Source organism: Pteropus alecto, unplaced genomic scaffold (genome assembly GCF_000325575.1).
Source record: "Pteropus alecto unplaced genomic scaffold, ASM32557v1 scaffold100, whole genome shotgun sequence".
NCBI lineage: Eukaryota > Metazoa > Chordata > Mammalia > Chiroptera > Pteropodidae > Pteropus > Pteropus alecto.
In genome coordinates, this window is record NW_006430723.1 from 1,006,005 (window position 1) to 1,033,866 (window position 27,862).

At 45.2% G+C, this 27,862-nt stretch overlaps 1 protein-coding gene across 2 annotated transcripts in view; it reads right to left on the reverse strand.

Moving 5' to 3' along the window:
* Nucleotides 1-27,862, reverse strand: part of SLC4A5 (solute carrier family 4 member 5) — an 82,076-nt gene that overhangs the window by 49,741 nt on the left and 4,473 nt on the right. For both annotated transcript variants that reach the window (XM_006905193.2, XM_006905192.2), the window contains one exon: nucleotides 13,584-13,713. In XM_006905193.2, coding sequence (XP_006905255.1) covers nucleotides 13,584-13,713 — 130 coding nt within the window. The remainder of the gene's footprint in view (nucleotides 1-13,583; nucleotides 13,714-27,862) is intronic.

Below are 27,862 nucleotides of genomic sequence, written 5' to 3' on the forward strand. Positions count from 1 at the left end.
CTCTGAGAACACCAGCCGAAAGGGTGGAACTGGTTCTCCAGAGCCTCCTTCCTAGCATGGCCATTCCATACTTTTGTTTCTCCGATTTTATAACTGGAGTACATACTCTACACCAGTGCATGTCGAACTTTAATGCACATACAAATCACCTGGAGATCTTGTTAAAATGCAGATTCTGATTCAGCAGGTATGGGATGGGGTCACAATTCTGCATTTCTGATGAGCTCCTGGGCATGCTGACACTGAAGGTCTGCTGGTCACCTTTAAGGATCATGGGTCTATACAATAGAATGTCCTCTTTCTTCTGTTTTCCAGATTCAATCCCTTCTTTCTCAATTGCCCAGCAAGAGTGCCACTTCTTTTAAAAGCCTCTCCCAGTTATCCTGCTTATTTCTCCTATAATGAATACATAGGACAATGTTCTCAATCTGAAGCATGCATCAGTATCACCTGGAAGGTTTGTGAAAATACAGATTACTAGGCCCCACCCCAGAGTTTCTGATTTCATGGGTCTGGGGTGAAGGTGGGGGAGTGCCAAGAATTTGGGCTTTCCTAACGAGTTCCCAGGTGCCACTGTTGCTGCCCATCCAGGGACCACACTCTGAAATTCATAGTCCTGAGACGATGATTCTTAAACTTGGTTGCACATAAAAATACCTAACATGCTTAAATTCTATAAGTCTAGATCATATCATAGACCAGTTTATACCAGAATATCTGAGTGGGACCCAGGCAACTCTGCTACAGCCTGTTCCAGGTAAAATCCCTGACTTCTGGGGCTCAAGGGCTAAAATAACAATTAATTATAGACAATTGTGTTTCCTGGTTGTTTGCTATAAACAGATGGTCCCTGACTTATGATGGTTCGACTTAATGATTTTTTGACTTTACAGTGGTGTGAAAGCAATAGCATTCAGTAGAAACTGTACTTTAAATTTTGATCTCTTTCCAGGCTAGTGATATACGTTATGAAACTCTCTAATGCCACTGGGCAGCAGCAATGAGCCTCGGCTCGCAGTCAGCCATGTAATCAATCATCAGGGTAAACAACTGATAACTCTACAGTGTATTGTACTGTCAGCATTTTTTGGATATTGTGTTTTGTGTTTTTACATCCATCATATCCAAAAAATGCCCATCTGTGTCTGATGCTTCTGGTGAGAAGAAAAGGAAGGGTATTTACTCTTGAGATGACACTAAAGATAACTGCCCAGCTGTAAACTAAGGTGAGTGTTCTGAGCGCATTTTAGGTAGCCTAGGCTTAAGCTATGATGTTCAATAAATTAGGCGTATTAAATGCATTTTTGACTTACGATATTTTCAACTTATGAGGGGTTTATTAAAACTTAATCCCATGATAAGTCGAGAAGCATCTGTACCTGCCTCCCCAAACAGACATCAAGTTTCTTGAGAATGGAGAATGTTTCTTATCTGATGTCCCAAATGGTCCCCTACCCAGAGCAGCCCTCATTAACTGCTCATTCCCTCTTCTTGAGGGAACTGATCACTGTGAGTGAAGTCTGGCTGTGAGGAACTGACTGGGGAAATGAAGCTCATCAATTGTGGGGTTGAAGAGTGTTTTAAAATACACAGAATGATCTAGCGATCATCACAGTTCAGGAATGTCACAGACATACACACAAAAATTAGGTGGGCAGAAGCTGCCTCCTGATGGAAGTAGACACCACCGCCTGTGAAACAGTCTTGTGAAAAAGTCAGACAGAAATCAGATAAGCCTGGACCCAACTATTACTTTAGAGGAAATATAGGGACAGAGGAATGTGTTAAACGCCACCACGGGGACGCAATGAACAAAATCCAGAATGTGGAAACCCGCACAGGACAAATGGTGCTGTTTCTTTAGTAGTAACAACAACTATGAGGGGAAAATAAAGGAAGAAGAACCTGTAGATTAAACATGGCTTAAAAGACATGTCTCTGAAATGCAATGTGATCAATTATATTTAAAAATATGAGATGATCTGTAAATATGGACACTGCCTGGATAATTTGATGAAAATAAAGAATTACCGTCATTTTAAAAAAGATGGACAGTGCTATTATGGTTGTGATAAAAAGAAAGAGGCCCTTATCCAAAAGAATTGAAAACAGGGTCTTGAAGATATATGCACCTCCATGTTTATAGCAGCATTAATCACAACAGCAAAAATGTGGAAGCAACCTAGGTGCCCACCAATGGATGAATGAATAAGCAAAATGCGGTACATGCATACAGTGGAATATTATTGAATCTTAGAAAGGAAATTCTGACATATCTTACAACATGCATGAACCTTGAGAACATCGTGCTAAGTAAAATAAGCCAGTCGTGAAAGGCAAATACTGTATGATTCCAGTTATATGAGACATTCAGAGTTGTCAAAATCAGAGACAGAAAAGAATAGTTTCCAGGGCCTGAGTGAGGTGGGGTGGGAGAGAAAATTATTGTTTAATGGGTACCGAGTTTCAGCTTCATAAGATAAAAAGAGCTATGGAGATGGGTGGTGGTGACGGCTACACAGCATTATGAACGTGTTTAATACCACTAAAATATACACTTAATATAGTTAGGATGGTAAATTTTATGGTAAGTGTATTTTACCACAATAAAAAAAATTGGAAAAGGAAGAGACCTTATCTTTTAGAGACACGTACTGAAATATTTACAGATGGGATGATATGGTGTCTGAGATTTGTGTCAGCATGATCCAGTCTGGGTCTGGGTAATGGGCAGGGATAGAGACACGAGAGCGGCCATGAGTTAGCCAGTACCCATTGACTCTGGGTGATGGGTACATGGCGGTTCATTCCACTACATACTACTTTTGTATAAATTTGAATTTTCCATAATAAAATGTTTAACCACTTTTAAGAATGAATAAAGGAATGGGCTCTTTAAAAAGCCCCCACCCAAAGCCAGGTTTGAACTCTTTGAAGTCTGGTAAAAGAGTTAATGTGTACTTCTAAGCAACTCATTGCAAAGTGACCTTGATGCCACGGTTGGCTTCAAAAAGTGGAGAATTAGAGTTGGCGAAGCAGGTCAAGTAGAAAGAAAATCTCCGGGCTGGAAAAGGACTCTCAGGGATTTTGTCTGGGCCGGAGCAGGGCAGGGTGCCAGGTGCCCCTCTCCCAGCCGGGAAGGAGCTAAACAGAATCTCGAAGTCACATGTTACAGAAAGCAGTTCTCTGTCACGCAAAGAGGGTCCATTACTGAGGCCTTTCCTGTGACTAGTAACTCAGTCACAGACACAATTAGAATCGGTTAAATACCCAGGGCGGTGGAAAGCATATGGGGCAAGCTACCAGGTGCAGCCAAGACTTTCCAACGCTCAAACCATGGGATGTGAGAAGAAGAGGGAGGGAGGTTCTGCTTAAAGGAGGGTCTGGAAAAGGCTGAAAATGGAGAGACCTGAATTCTAGTTCCATCTTCTGATGGAGACTTAAATTATAACCCCTGCTCACCCTTCCCTGGCTGGCATATGTATCTGCGGCTCTCAACCTCAGCTGCCTCAGACCATCTGGGAGCTTTTAACAAATTTCTACATCTGGGCTGAACCCCAGACTAATGACATGAGAATCCCAGGGGCCTGAGAATCAGGCATCAATGCTTTTTAAAAAGAAGACACAGATCTTTGAGGAGACAAAACAAGGAGTGGGCCATTATGTGAAGTTAGACAAGAATAAAATCTGGAGACTTTAAATAAACATGTGATTGGGGTGAAGGTCCTTTCTGTACTTATTTTGCATATCATTATCATTAAATCGTGTCCTGGCTAATTTGTTTGCAAAAATTCCCCTTAGGATATGCTAATTTTAAAGATTTTTTTAAAACGTAATCTATAGAATGCATCCTTTAGCCTTGGGGTTATGTTGCCTCTAAACATTCGTTTTAAGACATATTTGTGTGAATTTGTTTCTTAGATGAGGTTAAGTTCACTCACCTAAAAGTTGTGAAGCACACACTCACAATGTGGTAATTCTCTATCTACGTGGACTCACTGACTTTATTCTGTACTCTCCCAGCCCCACCCCATCACTCATCACCCTAACACTTGACATCCATGTACTAGTTACAAAGCGTCAAGACATGGTGTTTTCGCTTTCTGCCTAAGGCCCGTTGGTAATACATTTTCTGACTTTAACAGATTCATTTCTTAAAAGTAATACGAATGTGAGTTTTTTTCCCATTATCTAGGAAAGCTATCTAACTTCACATCGAGTCATATCAGGGACCTGAATTTTCCAGCAGAAACCAAAGGCGAGTGTGAATTCTCTTATGGGTCAATGAAGACTTTTCCTAGAGATGTCTAAGGAACCATCAGATATTCCCATAGTTCAGTCTTTGACAGAGACACTTTATGATTTAGGGAAGGAAAGCTTTTCAATAGGGCACCTCCTAAGCAAATTCTTCCCCTTTTCTATAATTTATTTGGCAAATTCTCACTACATATTGACAAGCACATGCATTAAAATATGTATGTGAAATAATGTAAAAAGTTATTTCTACAATTGATTAAAACTATACATGTGGTGTGTATGTTAACAAATCAAACCTGACAGTGAATTTAAAAGACTGTAAAGTATAAAGGACTGAGTGGGTAGGCATGGGTCAAGGGTCAACAGACATATACAAAAGTTTAAAAGGTACCAGGAGGACCTGATGAGCAACAGAAAGTCCTCACAGGCATCTTGGGGTATCTACTCCAGACCACATCCAGAAATTTGTCTTCTTATTGTCCCAGAGATGATTAGGTACAAGGATATTAACTAATGCCTACCAGGTTCACAGGGGTTGATGTATAAACCCACGGGCCAATTTATTTAATTTACGATGAGACGTACAACAGATATAGGAGTTAGTTACATCTTATAGCCCTTGCATTCTCTCATTATAGGAAGACCTATAGAGAAAGTTAAATTATCATCAGAAGGATATAGAATCAGAATAAGGCCCATTCAAATGTTTAATATACTCAGGATAAGATGTCTAGAATCTTTCAACTTTACAAATGAGATTTGCCTGGGACTGGGACCAGACAGATGGGGACCTCTGTCTTAGACTATTTGGAATTAACCCTCCAGGCTTCCATGGCTGACTAACTCCCTGTGATTGAAAGTCTTTCCTTGTGCTGGCCTAAGAGTCTCCTCTAAGAGCCTTCACTTATGCAGTGCAATCTGGGCACTACTGGAAAACTATGTCTCAGAAAGTGCACCCAGTGGTCAGCTGGGTCTATGCTTCAAGCTCATGCATGTGGTGAGGGTCAGTCCTGCTCCACATCATGTCTTCATTCAGGGGTGAGGAGGAGCCCACAACTAAGTGAATGCCACTTGTCTGTGTCCAAGAGGTGTTTGTAATCCCCCCATGGGACTGTCATTTATAGACTCGTCAGTCTCCCTCGGAACCTGCTGGCACCTTCCCCTCACTGCCCCTCAGGAGAGGCCTTCTCCTCCACTTGAATGCTGTCTCTTCCACCTCTGCTATTCAGGAGCTACTTCAAAGGCCACCTCCTGCATGACAGAGCCTCCTTAGGGGCCCAGATTGAAGAGACAGCTCCTTCCTGACTCCCACTGCATTTTGTGCCTGTCATCACATAGCACAATAATACCAAAATGGCTAAAGCTTACTGAGCACTTTCTATGTGTCAGGCACTATACTAAGACTTCACATGCATTATCTCATTTAATCTTCAACTCAATCCCATAAGGTAGGTCGTGGCTATTTTCATTGTACAGGTGAGGAAACCAAGACTCTTAGAGGATAAGGAACCTGCTCAAGGTCATGCAGCTTATAAGAGATACGGTTTGAGGGCAAGTCTTTTGACTCCAGAGTTGTGTTCTCACCGCTTCACACATATCACCATGGGATTTAGTTATCTGTTTATGTGAACACATTCCTGTCTTTTACGGTGGATCGGGGGTCAAAAACCATGCCTTATGCACTAAATATAAGAGCCTGTTTTCATATGGCCAACTAGCTGAGAATGGTTTTTACATTTTTAAAGGAGTGTAAAAAAGGATAAGGAGAAGAGCAACGATAAATTATATATGAGCAAAAAGCTTAAAATATTTACTATCTGGTCTATGGAAGATGTTTGTTGACACCTGCACTAGATCATAGGCACTTTGAGAACAGATTCATGTCTTATTCATTTAAATTCTCCCAAGGACCTAAAACCTAACATCCCCTGAAATGATTTTAGAATGAAAGAAAGAAAGGCACGGATAAGACATTTTCCAAGTCCTCCCAGACCCATAGGTTAGAGCTTCTATTTTTCTTCTGCACTAGAGACTGATGTAGAGCTGCAGTGACATCAGTGAATGTCCATGTGCAAAGATAGGGTGTGATCTCTGAGGTGCTTGCCCAAGAAGGGGATGGGTTTGCAAAATGTTATCACCTGTACTTTCATGGATGATATGAAAAATTCCGGAAGTTCTGGTCGGCATAAGAACTGCAACTGTAGCCAAAGAATAGATTACATATAGTGCATATCTTCACTACTACATATGCCAAAAAATATACTCAGGGTGTCTGTTCTGCTGCCATCCGTGGGGATGTGCTCCCCAGGCTATGGCCAGCCCTCCCCATACCTCCCTGTAACTCTGATCTGGGTCATAGTGATGAAACGACCAAAATTGGGCAAATCAGACTCTCTTTGAAGAATTAGGAATTGGCGATGAGGAGCAGCCAGGTACTCTGGCACAGTCCCTTGAATAGAGTAGATGTAAACATGGAGGCTAAGGAATGACTAAGGTCAGGAGTCTAAAGAAGATGCCCAGATAGAGGCAGAGATCAGAAATGGAGAAAGAGGACAGCTTGGTTTCCCAGGTCCAGCCCTTGAAAGGTCTGACCGTCTCTGGGAGCCATGAGATCCTCCATATTCTGCTGATGCTCCCTCCTTTTGCATAAGTTAGCTTGAGTGCCTTCTGTTACTTGCAGGCTAAAATGTCCTGACAATGACAGTGGCATTTTAGTGTCCCTTGGGCATCATGCACAGGCCTGGCTGGCTCATTGTGGTCATAAAAGATGGGGGTTCTTAGCACAAAGAACTTCTGCCAGAGGGTTTTCAGAGGGGAACATTCCTTCAGCATCTCTAGAATCTGATGGTTCTGATCCTAACAAGATGGGAGGCATAACCGCCAAAATCAACGTGTAGATCTTGCTTTGATTCTAAGTTGTACGCATCGACAATAAAAAGATGTTTTTGAGTCACTAGGGGAAATTTGATATCTCATCATGTTAAGGAATTATTCTCAATTTTGTTGGGAGATATGTTGGCATTGCAATAGTGTTTACACTAACATGTACTAAAATGTTTACAATGGTTGGGATTAAAAAAAAAAAATTCCAGCAAAAATAAACAACAAAACAAAATCCCTGAAAGGAAACAAAAAATAGTGGTGGAGATAAATATTATTCATTGATGAAGGTGGGTGATGGATATGGAAGAGTTCATTACACTCTTCTCTCTATTTTTTATGTTTGAAATTTTGCATAATAAAAAATTAAATGTGTATATATATATATACAATTTATATATATATATATGTATGTATGTACACACACACACACACACACACACACATACATATGGATAAATCAGTGGGGGTCTTGGCATAAAAGGTACTCTGATGGTAAGGTTTCTCCTCTCCTGACAACTACAACTGTGGGACCTATCCAAGGATGTCCTCTGTTTAGGGGAGGTGGTCTCGCTGGCTGACCAGCCTCCAGGGGCTCTGAGGAGCTGCCAGTGAGGCCTGGTAGAGTCCCCGACCTCTCTCCTCACTTAACTAGCCTTGACCAGCTAATCCAACCTACTATCCTGAGTCCACTGCGCGATGGCCTTGTGTCACTGCCTGGCTGTCCCCATGGCTGTGGACTGGTACTTCTCTAACCTGACTGCAGGCCCTTTGAAGGTGGCCCCACCTGGTGTGCTAGGCCCTTTAGCTGTGCTAGCTGTAAGTGATCACCAAGACCCTGGGGGAAAGAATTCCCTTAGCACAGCCCCCATTCTGTGTTCACACAGCTCAAAGGCGAGAGCACTGGCTGGAACCAGGGCTCTTGAGGCCGGGCGGAACCTTGCCCACTTCTACCTGGAACTGGATCCAAGTTCTGATATGTATAAAATCACTTTTTCCTGTTTACCCAGCGTAAGCATCAGGTTTCCTGTTTGACTAGTGGAGAGGGAAGGAAGGACCATGTTAGATATTGGATGTGAAGCTTGATGACAAATAGTGTGATTATTCAGACCAGGAGATAAGCATCAAGTCAAAGTCAAACAACTATAAAAGCTTTCTTCTGACCATGAACCTCCATGTGTGTCTCCACTGCAATAAAACAGGATGGCCACGGGCCTGGAGCTGCTTACCTGCCTCAGGACCATTTCACAATCTGTAACTCCTCCTCTAGTCAACTCTCCCACTCTCCCTACTCCTTAAACGAGAGGCCAGTCCGGAAATCACCAGCCCAGAACTCTCTCAACTCTGTTAAGAGCCCCCAGACCTCGCTGCAGGGGCCCTGCCCTCCTCTCCTTCCGTCCTGTCGCTGGGGAGAGGTGTGGGCCTTCTTGGCTGGGGAAGCCCCTAACCTGTGCCCAGGATCCCGTGCCCTCTATCCAGAACCCCTCTCTGTTTCTTGCACCTTTAAACCATTCTCTTCCATCTGGCCCCTTTCCATCAGGCTTCAATATACTCAGATCTTTCTCATCCTTGAAAACGGAAACCAAAAGTCTACCTTGACTCTGTATTCCCCTTGAGAGCCTTCTCTAACTCCTGCCCTCCACAGGCAAGCATCTTGGAAGAACTGAACCTACCTTCATCCTTCTAATTCTGTTCTCCATCCTCTGGCCCCACCCCTCCCTTGAGACTGCTTGGGTCTCTCCATGCTGTGGATACTTTTAGGTTCTTTCCCCACCCGTGGGCCCTCCCATTATCTTAATGTCTCCCTGCCCTGGTTTCCAGGACGCAGCATTCTTCTCGTTCCCTTCTCTGTCCCACTGCTCCTGCTCCATCTCCACTGTAGGTTCCGCTTCCTCTGCCCACTCATTAAATGTCAATGTTTCTAGAGTCTCTGGCTCTGTCCTGGGTGCTCTCCTCCCTTTGCAGATCTCGAGGGGGCAACCGTATCCTTTTCTATGAGTTTAATTTCCATCTAGATGCTGAGCTCCCAGCCTCTGTGTCTCCATGGTGACCTGTTGGACAGCTCTACTTGGAGGGCCCTCGAGCATAACATGTCGGAAATGGAACTCATCATCAGCCTCCCCCAAAACAAAACAAAGCACAATTCCCATCACAACAAAACCTTACTGCTCCTCTTGTGCTTCCTAAGTTGCTACCATGAGTTAACCACTTGCTCAAGTCAGAAACCTGGGCATCTCCTTGACTGTATGTCTTCCTCACATGCCATCTGTCATGAAGTCGTGTTGGTTTTACCCATTAAGACATGACTCAGATTCATAAAAAGATCAGTGGTTGTCAGGAATTAGGGGGTAGAGAGGAATGAATAGGCAGAACACAGAGGATTTTAAGGGCAGTAAAACTACTCTGTATGATACTAGAATGGTGGATACATGTCATTATATTTGTCCAAACCCAAGGTATAACACCAAGAGTTACCCTAATGTAAACTGTAGACTTTGGATGATAATGATGTGTCAATACACATTCAACGATAGTAACGAATGTGCCACTCTTGCCCAGTCTTGCCTCCTTTCATACATTCTCCACATTAATAGTAACGAATGTGCCACTCTCATGGAGAATGTTGATAATGGGGGTGGCTGTGCGTGTTTAGGGCTCCGGGGGCATATGCAAATTCTGTACCCTCTGCTCAATTTTCTGTGCATCTAAAACTGCTCAAAAAATATATTTTAAAAGAAAATAATATATTAAATTACATGCTCAAAAGAATATGTCTCAATCAACCTCTTCTGTCTGTTCCCACCGCCAACATCTGAGGCCAGAGGCTCATCATCTTTCACCCGGACCATTCTCCTACCTGGCCCAGTCTTGCCTCCTTTCATACATTCTCCACATTGAAGCCAGAGTGATCTTTCTCTAGCAGACGGTCCTGTCCCTCCCCTCCCCCAAATCCGTCACTGGTCCTCTGAAACTCTCAGCATCGGGTTTGAACTCCACAACATGGCCTGCACAGGACCTGCCACTCCCAGCCCCTCACTCTACAGTCCAGCCACAGGAAACTTCTGCCCCTTCCACCGTGTGTCTGTTTTAGCTATTCCAGGGTTTCTTTCCCCTTCTGCACCCTCTCCATCTTTCGGGTCTCAGGATGAACACCTCTTCCTCCTAGACATCTTCCTTGACCCCTCTTGTCTGGTCTTGTGCCACTGGGCTATGATTTCAGAGCACCCCCATCACCAAATACCCAATTATTCACTTCTGTGCCTCATTAGACTAAGAGCAGGGGTAGCATCTGCTGCGTTTATTTTTGTACCTCCAACACCTGGCTCAGAGCTTACAGATAGTAAACTCTTAGTAAATATTAGTTGAATGAATGAATGAGGTTTGTTAACTTCTTTGGTAAGAGCTCTCAGCTTCCTACTCTGCTTTACACAGAGAGCGGTCAGCTCTGGCCCCGGTTGAGTGGTGAGACGGAGGGCTGGGGATGCGTTCTGCCCCAGAGTAGAAGCAGAATTGATGCTAGGAGGGCAACCTACAAGAGCTTATGCGGGAGCAGTTTCAGACTGAGACAAAGTTCGGGCTTCCCCTCCATCATATGTAGAGTGAAAAAGCATGTGTGCCGAGAGCCCTTTAGGGCTTTTGAAAATGTCCTGATCTGGTTTGACCCAATTAAGCTGACCCATTTCTTCTGCCCCTCTTTCTGTCCTTTCCCAGTCATTGCAGGAATGTTCTCAGGGCATGTCTCTCATAAAAACCTTCTGGCAAGTTCATGCTTTTGGTCTTCTGAGTTGAGATCAGAGGCAGCTTGGATTTGAAACTCGCTTGCAGAGCTCTTAACTTGGAAGGCTCTTAACTCTGGATGCTTTTGAGTAACCCCAAAGGGCCCTCCACATTTGGGCAGGTTCCAGCTAAGGTCATTCTCCTTCCCTTCCTGTCCTTGCACCCAGGCAGACTTGGGCTTGAGAAGGGAAGGAATTCTGGGCGAATCGTTTGCCTCCCCCACCCCACCTGACCCAACTCTCCCTTTCGGCAAGGTCAGTATCAGCAGCCAGCTGCATTTCCCTCCCGGGAAAGCTAAAGAGACAGAGTTAATAAAAATCTATCTCATTAACAGCCTGACCTACCAGCATTGATCACGTTAGAAATGACGCCTGCACACACAGTCCCCATTATGCACAGAGGGGCAAGGCTCAGAGGAGCTCAAACAGCCATTTAAATCTGTCCCAGTCCAGTGGTGACTCCTTCTCTGAGGGCCTGAAATATCCCCCAAACTAATAACCGGCGACAAAGCACTGCCAGGGAAAATTCCTTGCGGATTTGAGATTTTCACTCTGTTAATCTCCTGACTCAATAAAGTAAACACTCCTGCAGCAAATTAAATACTTTTATTAAAGGGTATCCTCCCCCATTTTCTTTGATGTGAGTATAGACCTGCAACCCTCCCAGGGCCTGAGTGTCCATGTGAGAGGTTGAGCCTCCTCCCCATCATTTTCTCCTGTTACTCCAGGGAGGCCCAGAACCCACTAGGATTTGCTCGTTCTTGGATTCTGGAAACTTCTGAGACCTCTGACTTCCCTGAGGAGATCCCATAGCCTGTCGGCTGAGAAAACTGCTTCTAATTCTTTTGTGGGACTGACAGGCCCTAAGCAGCTTTACCATCCCAGTCTGCCTGAAGGGGCTCCCAGTACAGCTGCCCGGGCCGAGGTAGGCTTACTGGCCAATGGTCAGACACTTCCTCTGGCCTCTCTAGAGGCTTGCTGGTCATACCTCCAACGGTTGGCTGGCAACCAGATGGGGTTAGCTGGAGAGACTAAAGGAGGCTGGGGTAGAGAAAAGAGACCCAGGTAGGGAGGCCCTGAGCTCCTCTCCTCCCATTGCTTCCTATCCCTGGGCTGTCCATCAAGCGTCTCCTCTCTCAGATCTGCCTGGAATTGGGCTCAACCATTTTAACCTCTTCTAGCCACCACTTTTCTCTCACTATTGGTTCGAGGTCCACTCAGGTTATGCTGAAGCCCTTCCAGGGTCTCCTCAGATGCTATCCTCAGAAAGGCTACCTTGTGGGAAAACCCACCAGCTCTCAGATAGTAACTGTCAGGCCCCTTTATATTTCAGGAGACGTCTCCTTCTGGAAACCTTATCATCTGCAGTTTATCAGTTTCACTGTGGGGTCTGTAGTGCGGAAGACTTAATGGACCCACTGTCAGAAAAGCTAGAAAGTGGGTATTTTATCTATGGACCCTCAGGTCTTTGAGGGCCCTGAGGCTTTCTTAGCAAGGGCCTTGTGGGTACGTGTGACAGGCCCTCATGTAAGGTCTGGTTCTGAGGCTGGTGGGGAAGGGAAGGACCCAGGCTATGGTTGGGGGCAGCCATCAGCCTCTGGGTGTTGTGTGGCCCCCAGGCAGAGTCCTGGGCACAGCTAGTCCATGCATTCTCAGCTGGGGTAATATCAGTCCCGACTGGGCAACAGTTGGTTCTTGGGGGATTAAATAAGTTTTAGATATTACAACGGTTTGTGGCACTCCAAGCTCAACCCTACCTGACAAAATCTTATTTCTTAGTAGTATTTAATTTCTCTCATTAGAAATAGATTCTAATTTAGTAAAGTTAACATAAATTACATTTTTCTCAGAGTGGGAGATGTTAATAGGAAAACAAGGTTGAGAAACGTTGGTATGGCTTGTCTCCCAGTCTCTGAACTTCCCTCCCGGGATCCTTCTCCTCTCACCAGCCCTCCTGCCGCCTCCTACCAAATTCTCCTCCTCCTTGGACTCTTGGCAGCATTCAGCACTGCTGACCAGTGCAGTTCAGTTCAGAGGTCGCTCTGTCCCAAGCACTACGGTAAGGCCGGCACTACTACCCTGGTCCCCTCTGGGCTCTCTTGACTTCACTCTGTGGTTCCCCTCCAGGTGTCTGGCTCTCCAATTCCTTCTACTGCCCCACGGACACCGTTCTCCGGTTCCCACGCCTGCCTTCAAAGCTCCTCTGTGCTTGCCCTGCCCCAAACTCCACCGAAGCCCTTTTCTTCAGCAGCCCACTGGACCACTCCATCTGGATTCTTCCTGCCACACAGCCTCTTCTTCTCTGTCTGCCCCAGCCAGCTTGGTGCTTCCCCTTCTCCTACAGCATTTAGTTTGAACCATTCAAAGAATATATGGCCTTGTACTATTCTCTCATGGTCTCATGGGTGTCTGTTCTATCTTCCCCCGTGGATTTCAATTTCTTCGAGGATAAGGACAAAGTCATAAGTTTCTATTTTCTCCTTAGTGTCCAACCCAGTTCGGATACCAAGGAATGCTGATGAGAAAGGTCTTTAGGGGCCAGGAAGTACCCTAGCAGAACTCAGAGTATGAGATGCCACTGGTTGATAATCCTCCCACGAGCTCAGCCTGGCCCTGAGCAGATGGCAGTGGGAAGCCCCCTTCTACCTCCCACCTGGGGCTCTGTCTCACCTGGCCGACTCCTTCCACTCCATCTGGTCTCCGTCGTGCTGTAGAGTGTCCATCTCTGTGAAGAGAGTGGGATTGGGAGCCTCATCTTCCTCCCCCAGGATGTCCTGGAGCTGCTCAGCAGCTGGGGACCCTGCAAAAGGAAGATAGTATGGTCCGCTGAGTGTCTTGTGGGAGGTATAAGGCTGCAAGGCTGATTGAAATGGAGCAGCAACCAAATGCAAGGAAAAAGTATTTCCTAATTCAGTAAAACTAAGTCCAGCTTCTGGGCAAAGCTGGATTCAAGCCTCTGTGGGTTGGATGTGGGTGAGATATTCTTTGAGATAGCAGAGATGAAAGGATTTAGTCTGCATTCAAACTGCAGAGACTTGCAGCTGACAATGAAGAAAGATGGAAAATGGCCAACCCCAGGGCAGCAGCAAGGATGGGAACAGAATAGAAAAGTGAAGTGAGAAAAACTCTGACCCAACTTCTGTATAACAAACCCAGAAGGATTCTTTACCCACTGGGCCCCAAACCAGTCAACTCTCAACGTTGGCCTTCAAGGGGCAGATAGCCATGTGGGAGGACGGACACACTCGTACCAGTGTGTGATGTGGGCCCACCTTCTCCGTGGGCACAATGACAGCCTGTTCTTGAGCTCCTAGTCTGCTTTCTCAACTGCCCACTGGATGTCACCACCTCCTGGGTGTGTCTCAGGCAACCTCAAAAGTTAGCATGCAGACATTGAACACAGACCCCTCTCCAAACATGCTTCTTCAGTTCCCTTCCTTCCTTCCTTCCTTCCTTCCTTCCTTCCTTCCTTCCTTCCTTCCTTCCTTCCTTCCTTCCTTCCTTCTTTCTTCTCTATATTTAATGTGCCAGGCATTGTTCTAGATAGTAGAAAACAAAGCTGTGAAGCCCATATGTCTTTGTTCTCTTAAACATCTGTTCTAGTGGAAGAGACAGACAATAAACAAGTAAACAAATCATAAACAATTATTTCAGGCAGTGATAAGTATTCTGAATAAAATAAAATAATAAAGAATGACCAGAGAGCCACATTAGATAACATGGTCAAGAGAGGCCACTCTGAGGTGGGTGCATTTGAATCGTGATGTGAAGATGGGAAGGAGTCACCTGTGCATACCTAGAAAAAGAAGTTCCAGTATTCCAAAGACCCTGGGGTGGGGGAATGTGCTGGTCAGTGTGTCTAGAGCATGGTGAGCAAGAGAAAGAGGTATGACATGATGTTGAATGCTTTGGTTAAAGGCATAAGTGCCATATAACTACACAGGTTAGATACCCAGAAGTCATCCTCACCTCATCTTTCTCTCACCTCCACCCAGATTGAAAATTTTCAAGAATACATTCCCTCCTCGCCAATTCCATTGTCCCTGCCCTGGTTCAGTCTCTCACTGACTGCCTCCTGGGCTTCACCAAGTCTTCCGTTCCCCCAAACCTCCTCCATTCCCTCAGTGTATCATCCCCTTTGGCCCTCATGTATTTCTGCATGGACTCTCAATGGTCAATAATTTCAATCTCTCTTTCATCATGACTTCCACTCTCTTACTTCTTGACTTCTCAATAAAACCAGCCAATCAATGCCCAAACAAGAATTCACTGGCCCAGTCTTCCTCTCTGCCAGTGTGTCCTGGGAGAACAAGGAAAGGCAGTGGGGTACAGTGGTATAGCGGAGTCAGGGTACTTTCGATCTAGCTAGATATGGGTATGAATCTCAGAGTTGCCACTTATTTACCAGTGAAGTCTGAGTGAACAGAGTTGTTGGGAGGAATAAATCAGATGAGGAGAATAAGGCACAGGATGCAGGGCCTGGAATGTAACAGGTGCTGATCTCTTTCACCAACAACTTCATCCCCAGGCTCACTGAGCCCCACTTATGAAGCCCAACTATGTAAATAGAGGGTTTTCACTCTAGTAGGTCTCAGAAGTGCTGCCACCTTCCACTCATCCTTGTCAGCACCCTTTCCCATGTCCCTCAGTGTCATTCCTAACCTTTGCTCCTCTTTTTGGGCCTCTTGAACCATCTCCTACCCTACTTTGTTAAGAAAATACAGGCCTACAGGTATGAAATCCATCCACTTCCTCCTTTCCAGTCCTTCCATTCCTTACCACTGTTGCGTTCCATCTTTGAACCAAGGAGTCCTGCCTCCAGCTTAATCTCTGGCACCATCCATTCCCTTCTGTTGGATCCTTATTTCATCAACTAGCTTTTCCTTACTGAGGTCCTCAACTTCTCTCTCTCCACTCTCTTTTGCCAGCCTATAAATGGCTCTTCTTATCCTAAAACACCCTTCCCTGATCCTGCCTGCTTCCAAACTCTCCTGCTCTCCTTTCCCCTCAACTTCTTGAAGGAGTGATCTGCACTTGTCTCCACTTCCTCTTACCCAATCACTGCTGCAGTGGTTCAGCCCCACCACAGAAAATTGATTAAGGCAGAGATTTCAAAGAGACATCTCGAAGATGTGTTTAATTCAGCCCTCATAGAGCATAAAAGTTTTTGAAATTGTTGCTAGCATAAAGAATTGTGAGATCTCATATAAAAATAAAAAATTTTGACTTTTCTTGGAAACTTAGCTGCTCTGATGACTGTGCCGACATTTCTGCTTGGCAGCAATCAATTAGAGCTGAGTGATGGCTGCCTTCTGTACTTGGGCACACGCATTCCAGTTTGCCACAGTCCCCGCCACTCCCAACATGCCCTGCTAATCTCATTTATGTGATGCACCTGAGTTTACAACCCCACCCTCAGATCTCTCGTTATCTTTATTCTCACACCAATATGATAATAAAATCAATCAAACCAACAGCATTGTGAAGCCATCTTCTGGCTTGTCCCTCAGAACTGAAATGCTATTCTTGGCTTTCATAACACAGCACTTTCTTGATATTTTTTCCTATCTCTTTGAGGACTCCTCGATATCCTTCGCTGGCCCCTCTTGCCGTCTCACTTAAATCTTGCTTGTCCCAGGTCATCCTTGTCTGTTTGTATTGAGCATTTCCGACTGCCAACTGGACTGCTCCATCTGGGAATTCTGCAGTCTTCTTGAGTCAATCTCAACATATTTAAAACAGCTTATATTCTTCCAACACCCCAACACTGCCCTCCTCTGTTTTGGTTAATAGCACCCCTACCAAGCCATCCAGATGAGAAAGGTCGGACTCACTCCAGAAGCCTCCTTCTTTTTTACCATCCATGTCCAATCAGATACTGACTTATTTCATTTGCTTCCTAGATATTTTTAACTCTCTCCTTTTTTCCCCATTCACTGCCACCGTCTTGGTTCAGGTTCTCATTATCTCCTGTTTCTATCGCCGCAATAACCACCTACTGCTCCCATTGTCTCTGGTTGCCCCATCCAACCCCATTCCCTATGTAGCAGCAGAGTTTGCTTTTTAACATTTCATACATGTTCATGTGGCAGATTCCTGGAGTCGTGGTGCTCTTTTGGCCGTACCATGAGTTAGAAATATGAGTCAGAAATAGTTTTACTAGCAGAAAATACTATTAATTTACTGTAGATAGCTCAATGGACCTCATTTATTTAAACGGATTTTGTTTTAGAATTTTATTATTGCTTTAAACTTAACATCTTTTTTCTTGGCTTATTAATTGCTGATACTTGCTAGCAGATGTCAGAGGTTTAAGGAAATTTTATAGAAGAAAAACTAATAATCGAACATATAACCTTATTTTTTTCTTTAAATGGGGAGAAAGAAGACTGACTGCTGGACTCTGAGAGGGCACACTAAATTTCCACCTGGTCAGAGTTCAAGAACTACTTTTCTAAAATGTAGATTTGATCATGTTATTCTCTAGGTGAAAAACTTTAAGTGGCTCTCGATTACCTAAAGCCTAGGGTCTGTGACACGGTTCGGAATATCCCTTGTGATTTATCCCTAACTTGCCTTATCAATATCTGTCATGTCCCTCAACCAGATGCCCTGGACCCCAGCCACCTGAACCCCAGCTACCCTCAACCCTACCCACCCTCGACCCTGGCTATCCTTGACCCCAGACACCTGGACCCCAGACACTCTTGACCCCAGATTCTCTAGACCCTAGCCAACCTTGACCCCATATGCCCTGGACCCCTGCCACATTAGACCATACACAGTTCTCTAAAGAAGAGGGTACACCATTCCCCAAGTCTGGAATCTCCTTCCCCTTTAAGGCCACATAAGAAGGCAAATAAATGAAATAGTCACAGAGAGATGAGACAGGGAAGAGAGCAGGATCCCTGAACCAGCCCTGTCTGGGGCATTACCTGCTCCCTGGAATAGCTGAGTGCTGGGGTCTCCGGCTGTTGGCACTGCCTCTGGCCCCAGCCTGTTTCTGCGGCTTCCACCCTGGCCACTGCCCCCACACGTCCTCTTCCTGGCCGGACACAACAAACTCACTTTTGTTTCCAGTTAAGCACCAGGGGAGGCGTGGGGTAAGGAGAAGAGGGAGAAGGGGCGGGGGGAAAAGAAGGGGAGAGGGAGAGGGAGAGAGAGAGAGAGAAAGAAGGAAATATATGAATGACCGGGGAGGTTGAGGAAGAGGGCTATCTGTGAGAGAGAAAAGAGATATAGTGTGAGAGAGATTGTGTATATAAGAGAGAAAAACTATATTGAACGTGTATCAAAAATACTGTTAGTATGCGAGAATTATGTATGAGTGTGTGTGTGTGTGTGTGTGTATGAATGACTGGGGAGGTTGAGGAAGAGGGCTATGTGTGAGAGAGAAGAGAGATATAGTGTGAGAGAGATTGTGTATATAAGAGAGAAAAACTATATTGAACGTGTATCAAAAATACTGTTAGTATGCGAGAATTATGTATGAGTGTGTGTGTGTGTGTGTGTGAGAGAGAGAGAGAGAGAGAGAGAGAGAGAGAGAGAGAGAGCGCGCGACTGAGATTGATTCTCAGGTGCACCGGAGAGCAGCGAAACCTCCAGCAGTCAGTCCCCACAGCAGCAGAGACAGTGGCAGCTAAGGGCTGTGAGGGGGCTGGCAGAGCCGCCCTTTTCCCCCTCCCCGATGAGTCCTTCCCTTGATGCCTAGGGGCCCAGGCACCTCTCCTCAGACCCCTTTAAAAAGACAGAGGTAGGATTTGCCTTGAAACTCCCCAGGGCCTCCTTAAGAGCTTTGGCCCAGCAGGTGACCTGGCTAGAGTGGCCTGGCAGGACAGGTCCCTCATCCCCCTTCCTTCCCATGGAGGTGGGGTTGTTGCGGGAGAGTTGCTGTGGGGTCTCGCATTTCACAGCAACCAGGCTCAGTCAATAATGCTCCATGCAGCTGGTTTCTCTTCTTCCCCAACTTTAAACCCAAACTCCTGATTCTCTCCCTCTTTGTACTTCTAAGACAAAGTCCCAAACGTCATCACTCAGTAGGTGTTTTCTGAGAGTCCGTGGACAGTGGGAACTGGCCACTTCAGAGTGTGTGGTGAACCCCACCCAGGAATTATTTGCTCTGCCGAGAAATTCCTAATCTCCTGGGTTCAGTTCAACAAGTGCTTATTGAGTACTTAGAATGTGCCAAGGTTGACTAGAGGTCACTGAGCGGCTGCTGCTCCAAAGAGCTCTGAACCCTGAATTCACTCAGGCTTAGAGCTAGAAGGGAGCTTAGCGATCATCCAGTCCAAGCCCTTCATTTCACGGATGAGAAACCTGAGACCAGTCTACACCACAGAAAGCCCCAGGTTCAGGAAACCTGGTGGAGGGGGAAGTCTGCTGACATCCTCTACCCACACCGCCCCACTGGCTGGCTCCACTTAAACCATTTTCATACTTGAGGCTTGAGGATCGAGTATGGTCACTTTAACAGCAGCAGAGGATCAGCAGTGTGGTTTTTGTGCAGAATCCAAGTAAATGCCACCATTGAAGAGTTCCTGGCTTGGTGAGCTCCTCAGCAGGCAGGACCATGAGGGGGATGGGCCTCTCTGAGGGTCCCAGGCTGTACAGCTCACACTGCACTGTGGCTGAAGTTGGCCCAGCTCCTTCTGAGCGCCGCTAGGCAGCTCAATGACATACCACACTGAGACAGGGGCTGTGGGTGACCTTAACACCCAGAGAAGCACCGGAAGAGAGATCACCAAAGATTCAGAGGTCTCTCTCTATTCATGTGGTGCTTTCAGAGCCCAGACCTGGGTTCAACGCCTGACTCTGCTTATTATTAGCAATAGGATCCTGGCAAGGCATTAAGCTCTCTGAGCCTGAGTTTTCCCATTTATAAAAGGAAATTTTCACACCTGTCTTACTGGATTGTGGTGGCCATTAAGATAATATATGTGACGTGGCTGGCACAGTGCTTAGCATATACCTGTCACCCAATAAATATCGCTATTTTTGTTGTTGCCAACAAGTGACACCATCTTCCCTTTTTACTCATCACCAGCTTGGCCCTTCTAAACATTTCAAGGGCTCAATCCTTTTCAGCTTCCAAGTGCCCACGCTGCTCTCATGATTCTCCCCTACCCCTCCACCCTGAGGCCTCTCCCTTCTCTCTGCTCCCCCCTCCTGCCCAGGGGAGGTTTAACAACCCACATGCTCGGCTACTGGATCAGGTAGCTCTAACGCACCGCGAGCCTCCATGCATGCAGCATGTCAGAAGTTAATCCACGTGATGGGAAATGCCACAGATAACAACAGCCCTTCTAGTCAATAGCTCACAAGTTGTAAAGTGACACCCAACTGTAGGAATGGACTCAACCAGCAGTCAGTTGCTGGGAAAATCACAACCTTGGTGGGAACAAGCTTCAGGAAGCGCACTAAAATAAGCAACTGTAATCGGTCTCTTACTGGATGGGGATTGTCCAGTCATTGGATGAGCGAAGCACCAAATGGCCTATTGGACTGTGAATTGGCAAGCTTTCAACTTTTAATAAAGACCTAAGAGGCATTTAGGACCATCAGGAAGTCAGTATGAGGACTTGGTCCTGGGGTCTTCAGGTCTGAGCCGTCTGTTCAGAGGCTCTCCCTCTCTTAGGCTCCACGTAAATTGCTAGCCAGCCATCTTGGTGAGGTCAGTGCCTGTCTTGCTCACATTAGGCTGCTGGCCCCCATCACAGGGCTCTCACAGAATGGGCACTCAATAAATATTGGCTGGGCGAATGAATTTTACTGATTAACACTCACGAGCTGGGATTAAGCTCAGCAAAAAAAAAAAAAAAAGAGCCAAGAACAAGTAAATGGAGCTGGGGGCATAGCCGGGTATGGACTTTGGGTAGCTCAAGGCCACTGGGTGTTGGGGAGTGGGAGATGGACCCGAGGATTCGCATAGCCAGGTGTGGACTTTGGGTAGCTCAAGGCCACTGGGTGTTGGGGAGTGGGAGATGGACCCGAGGATTCTAAAGTCATGCTTGCAATCGTGTGAAGTTGGTCTTGAGAGGGGACTTGAAGGCCCCAAGTCCTAGTTTCGTGAGCAGCAAAATTTTTTTTCTAGAAAGCTGTCCATAAACTCCAAATGTGTTTGCTGAGAGAGGAGGAGAAGAGAATCTGCCCACTTGCAGTGTTTATGGGGACCCCTCCAGTTGTAGGTAGCTTTGGGGATGTCAGCCCAGCACATACCCCTCTTCCCAAATGGATAACCCTCTGGCAGGTGTGTTTGTGGAATGTGCGAGTTGTGTCCCTTGGCTACAGTTAATTGGACTAGGAACTATTCTTTGGACACCTGACCCAAGCCTGGAAATTTTGATTTAGTTTTCTGAGATAGCTGGGCCTTTCCTGATGGTTTCTGGAAGGGAGAGCCTGTAAACAGAAAGCTGAGGGCACAGAGAGGCAGAAACAGCTGCAGAGAAAGAGGGCTATGAAGCAGGTCTACAGGAGAAGCCTGGGAAAGAGGCCATGCTGTCCCAGAGAGGTGAATGAGAAGGTCCTGTGTCCATCCACTGAGCCTGGCTGGGGGTTCTGCTTTGGGACTGTGACAAACTCCTTTGCTGTTGTAAAGGAGTTTACGTGCTCGCTCTCTCTCTCTCTTTCTCTCAAACACACACACACACACACACACACACACACACACACACACACGCATGCACACACATCCGTCCTTGGCCAAGCCAGCTTCAGTACACACTCTATCCTTGGCCAGCTCCAAAGATTCCCTTCTTAATCATAAGTCCCTTATATGAAATTCTAGGGTATGAAGATTTTCTTCTGTGTACCTTCTTCAAAACTGGAAGTGTAAGACTTACAAAGAATGTTGAGTCATGGCAGTAAAAATAGTTAGAATAAGAAGGAATGGTGAATCAGTAAGAAGAAGAAGAAGAAGAAGAAAGAAGAAGAAGAAAATCAGTAAAAAAAAAAAAGAAGAAGAAGAAAAAGAGGGCAGAGCAAAGGCAGAGCAGGCCGAAAGAAAAAAAAGAAAGGAAGGAAGGAAGGTCAAGAAAGGAACCCTTGGCCCTGGCTAAGGGAGGAAGCTGTGTGAGAGGGTCCACGGAGCCTGGTAAGTTCATTGCTAGCTCCCCCAAAACACTCTTGGATGGAACCAAGGCTGGAAGATCTCCATGTATTGGGCAAGGGGAAGACTCAGCCAAGGCTGGTTGAGAAATTCAAATATAAGACCCCTCAGCCTTCCCCCACTGGGTGGGGAAAGGGCATCAGCTTCACTGTGAAATCAGAGAGACCTGAGTGGTTGTAGGAAACCTCACAGAGAAAAGACAGCAACGACACTCTTCTTACTGGAGCCCCAGAGAAGGAGATTCTGTCATTCCTGGAGAGCCCAAATAGTAAAAAGCAATTGTTTGTATCGCATCCATTATTCCTAATTTAAGATGTATAAGATGTCACAGATATTCTTCAATTAGCATGTAGTCCTTACTGTTTTTTTTCTTTCTCTTTTTTTTTCTTTTTTCTTTTTTTTTTGTGAATATAAATGCAGTAAAGTGAAGAAATTGTTGTTTAAAATCAAAATAAAGAGCTGCCGCTTCTCCCTTCTAAGACCAGAGGAGAATGGGGGGCCTGATTCCTATGACTGAATCTTGATGCTGCCTCCTTCCTTTTATAGAGGCCGATGGGGAAGGAGAAGGAGGAAAAGGAAATGTCAAGGCCTTTTTCAGGTCTTCTAGGCTGCAGAAGGGCTAGTCTTAGAGGAGATGGTCTTTTTGTCTAGTTTAACACATTATGTGCCTTTAGTTGTGCAAAGATGGACCTGGAGCCAAGGTGAGGGGCAGAGGGAAATTGATGTGACTGATAAGTGAGGAGAGTTAGTTTCCATGTGTGTGAGGAGACGGGGTTCAGAAACCAAGAAACAAGGAGATGTGAGGGACTCAGGAGCAGGAGCAGGGCCAGGTGGGAGTTGGCAAAAATATGGGAAAAGGCTGGAACTGCAGAGAAAAGTGGCCAATAGAAACTTCCAGTCTGTCCAAGAGGGTTTTAAGAACAAGGGTATCTAGTATCTCATTTTAAAAATCGTGTTTCTCTGCAATGTTAAACTGCTCCATGATTCTGAACCATCAACAAAGCCTGCTACTCACATATATGCTGTATGTAACCAATTTGGGGGAAATCAAAGAAGGTCTGAACTCTATGCCTGAGCTAGCCTGGAGGTGAAAGCAAAGAACAAATACAGGAGGTGACACAGGGAGACCAAGAGTCCATCAAGGAGGGACTTGGAGCCAGAGTGACCCCGAGACTGAAAGCCTCTGGGAATTCACAGAAATTGAGGCAAAGATATGGACCTCCCCCAGGATGCAGGTGAGGAGGCTAGAGTCCTATTAGCTACCCTTCAAGAAATGAGGTAAATCTAGCTAATGTATGATTTATAAAAACTTTATATGTATTTTTAATGTATTAGGACTTTAACTTTAACATATTAGGACTTGCAGTGGCTCACTTGCAGACTCTGTCTCTCAATCCTTATCTCCCCTTAAGGCCCTAAAGCTACTAATTCAGCATCCTATTCTAATAGAAATTCTTTGTTTATTTGTGTTTTTGTTTGTTTTTAGAATAATTGTTGAGATTGCGGAAGGAATGCTGTATATGTTGACAATTCCAGGAGATCCAGGTTTTACGGTGTCAAAGGGCAAGAAGAGAGAGAAGAGTAGATTCTGGGAAACATGGCAGAGTGAGAGATGTCCTCAGATCTCTCCCCTTGAAACAACAATAAGCTGAACATCTAAAACTCAACAAAAACACCCAAACTGCACACCAGCACATCTGAGCATGGGATCTGCGCATAAGAGCTACCACAGGTCAGAACCTCGGGTGTTGGGCAGTGGACTGGGAGAAATAAAGAAGCTGCCTCTCACAGCTGCTGGAGCTCCCTGCAGGAGCAGGGGGGAGGGGAAAAGGTATGGCGACTTCCCTGAACATCCCTGTCTGAAAGTACTGTAAGTTCCATGCAGCTGGCGGCAGGGCCTAGTCGTCATCAGGGCAGAAAGCAGAGAAGCGGGACGGGACCGCAGAGAAACAACAGTTAATTTTTACCAGCCCAGTTGCAAAACTGAGGCTGAGCCTCAGCCCCCAACTCCTAACGCAGAGGGCCCCTCCCCCCATACCCTCTGAGACCTATCACCACGGAGCCTCAGGGTAATTGGAGCAAACACTGCCGAGACTATAGCTGACACTGACAGGGACTGAAACTGAGGGTAGCAAGCATGATTAAATATCTACAAGAAAATAAAAAAGGCATTATTTAGGCTTTATATAAAGCGGAGATCCAAGAGGCTTAGACACCACCTCCTGGAAACCAAAAGAAAAGCGCCTTCTTTGCAGCAGGCTAAAGAGAGACCTTTATATAATAAAACTTCTTTCTGGAAAAACAGGAGAATACATTTCCATTAATGCCCAGGTGGAGAAATAGTCCATTAAACACCATGAACAACCAAGGTGACAAGACATCAGAAAGAAAGAGAAAAATCTCCAGAAAATAAGCTTACAGACATAGAAATATGTGACTTAAAGAATTCAGGATGGTGCTTCTGAGAGAGAAGAGTAAATGCAGACTTCCTTTGGGAAATTTCAGTTTGCCTTCCTGCCTGCCCATCCCCCACAAGAGGGCATAAAAGGTCTAGAATTGTTTCTGCTTTTCCTCCCTCTTCTCCCTTTCTCTACTTGTATCTTTCCAAGATTAAAATTGATAATGTGGACAAAGTTGAGGAAGCCACCCCATTTTAAAGTTTTAGACTCTAAAAGAAACCCAATTGTCTTTGCTCCTGCATTGGAGACATGGAACTCCTGTCTCAGGAACTCCTCCATGGAGGAGATGCTTTAGAGACTAAAAAAAGATAGGGAATATATAAAATGCAGTCACTTTAACCAAGCTGCTAGGAGTATTAACATTATGAAGTTTGAAGCATGAGGAAAGACCTTATTCATGTTCTAATTAGCCTGAGAACTTAAACTTTCTGAACTTTTTAGTCTTGTGTCAATGCCTGGACATACACCAGACCTCCAGATAACCCTCTGGTCGCCTCCTGAAGGACTCACATATCTGGATAACATCTGTTATCCAGACTATCAGGCATGACCAGATCTCCTGGGTCCATCCTCTAGATCACCAGGCAACTATCATCCAGACTGTCTGTCATCTGACAACATCCTGGGCCAATCCTAGGACTAAGAATGCAGGACTGATTGTTCTCAAAAATGTACTGTTTAGAAGAACTCTTAACTTTTCTTTCTTCTTTGAAACACTTCTGGGTTATTGCCTAGCTGTGTTTCCAGTTTGCAAACTCTAAGTCCCTTGAATAAATCTTTATCATTTATTTCTAGCCAAAGCCTCCAGACTATTTTTGAGTTCATTCAACAAGATAAATGTCTTCTGTCCCAACCTTTGCTCCTTTCTCATCAGAAACAGGAAAAGAAAGAGCACATGAAATACATCCGTGGTTCTCGGGCCTTGGAACCTCATGAGGCTCAAACGTCTGTCTAGAAAACTGCTTTTCTCTCCTTTATTGCTCATCTCGGTGTGGTTTTGATCTTTTAATGACCCCAGAGTTTTTCAGTATATTTTCAAGGCCTTCATAATTTTTCACACCCCTTCCTCCAGAAGCATCTCATAAGCCCTTGGTATCAATCAACCAAATCAAATCAATATCCACTTGTAGAGAGAAAAGATTTTTGGACTCCTTGCTGTAAAACTGGGTTAATGTATATCAATAGAACTAACTTATGTTACATTCTTACTGTGCACTGTGTGAAGTATTTTATATCTGCAAGGCCCCCACATTATGCACAGTCCCCCCTCTGGGTAGCAGGAGGTCTCACTTGTGCTATGTGGCCAGGCCAGCTGCCTGGGCTATCTGGATGGATTCACATAATAGACAGGACACTCAGAGAGGAAACACATATGCGATCAGCTGCCCTACAGCAAAGAAAATTGGGAGATTCAAACAATTTTCTAGATGATACGGGTAAAAGGATTCTGGCACCACTTTGTTTTCCTTTCTGCAGGTCATTGTCATTGCCCTTGTGATGTGGTAGAGCAGCGTTTATATCTGCATCATGCAATCAATGCCCCACTTAGGTGAGAAGAAGTGAATGACTGAAGGGGCATCTACCGCCTCTATCACCCCATAAAGAATGGCAGGGACAAGCTCAGGCCCCAAAGCTACAGAAGATACAGAAACATCACTGTAGCTGTGGACCTTACTAGCAGGCTTTGTGGCTCCCTTAAATCAGTGCACCTAGAACTGGGTCTGAAATGTATTCTTAGGGGTAGGTGGGTTCTATTTGAATTTTTAAATTTCGTGTTTTTCTTTTGATGATAATCTTAAAAAGATTTCTTTTATCAGATATAAGGGTGAAACTTTTCTATTGTTATAATTCAAAATTGAAATACATTTTTATGGAATAAAACCTTAGTTAATTAAATGTTTCTCAAACTGGAATTTTTATGGCTCCCCTGGGGCTCTACAAACATACAGATGAATTTTCATGGCTCCACAAGAAGCTATTTTCCCTTTAAAAGGGGTCCCTACTTTACTCCAGTTTGAAAGACATAGCTTGAAATTTCCTGTCCTCCTAGGCTCTTCCATTCTCCCTCCCTTGTTCCATAGCCACACCAGGGACAAGCCAGTAATGTGTGTGCGTGGTATGCGAAAGGCAGGCTGTGAAAGGAATGAACCGAATGTACAAAGGTAACAAAGGATTCTACATTCTCCCCATTTTGGTTTCCAGTGAAACCCAGGGTTAACTGAAGCAGAAACCACCAAAACAAAGTAAATTCCACCATTCATGACCACTTTTGTGATGATATCACATCCATACATACCATTTATTAGGCCTCCTTCAAACCCTTTGAACAGAGAGCACCAAATCTAAACCATTTTCCTCTCCCTTGGCTCAGGAGGGACACAGCAGACTTGACTTTCAAGGGGTGACTTTGTCCCTGAATGTTGTGCAGCGGTATGGTGACAGGGGGATGCCCTAGAAAGTGAGTGTGAGGCATCCGGATCCTGCATGGTGAGCAAGAGTTCTTCCCAGCAGGCTTGCTGTCTGCTGGGTCTCTGACGTTCTTATCCCTGAGCATGTGTGTGTGCACATTCACTTGTGTGTGTGTTTGTGTGTACGTGTGCATGGGCATATTCTAACCAGTACTCATCTCTTACCCTAGACACCTCCAAAGGACTCCTCATTAACCCATCTCCCACAAAGACACATTTACTCCAAAAAGCCACAGCCCCTAGTAGACTTGGTGCCAACAGGGCAGCTGCAGGGTTGGGGGTGGCTCTGATAGCCCTTGGGAGCATGTGTGTCAGGTCTCCTCTTATAGGGACATGAAGAGGCTGTTACTGCCTCTGACATTCCTTCGAAGGTTTAAATGGTAAAATAACTAATTTTGCCTTGCTCAAGACAGTGGAAATATGTAATAGAAACCAGTTCTGTACCATTTGTTAAGCAGATTTGGGATATGCTGGGGGGTGAAATCATATCCCTAGAAACAGTAAAGTCTCAAAAGAATACAATGCTTTAAAGAGTCCAGTCTTTCTACTCCCCTTAAGAGTGATACCTTTCTTTCCACAGGAAAGAACAGAAGACTGATTTTTAGACAGCCCAGAACTGCTTTTTACAGCAGCAGAGGAAGGCCTCCAGGCTTGGTTGACCTGAGAGAATGCTTCCCAGGAGTCTGCAAGCCCCCATGCAGGGTCCTGGACAATTCTGTATCATTCCTTCAAGCTCTGGTGGAGACAGAGGGTAGAGGTAACGTGAGAAGGAATTCCATTTACTGAGCACAATGACTCATACCTAACAGTCATGTTTGTTATTGGTTCTTAAGAAGGGCAAGGGCTTGTGGTCCCTAGGAATGTAGAAATGAGGGAAATGACTCTGAGAATTAAATCACGACATCAACACTGAATGAA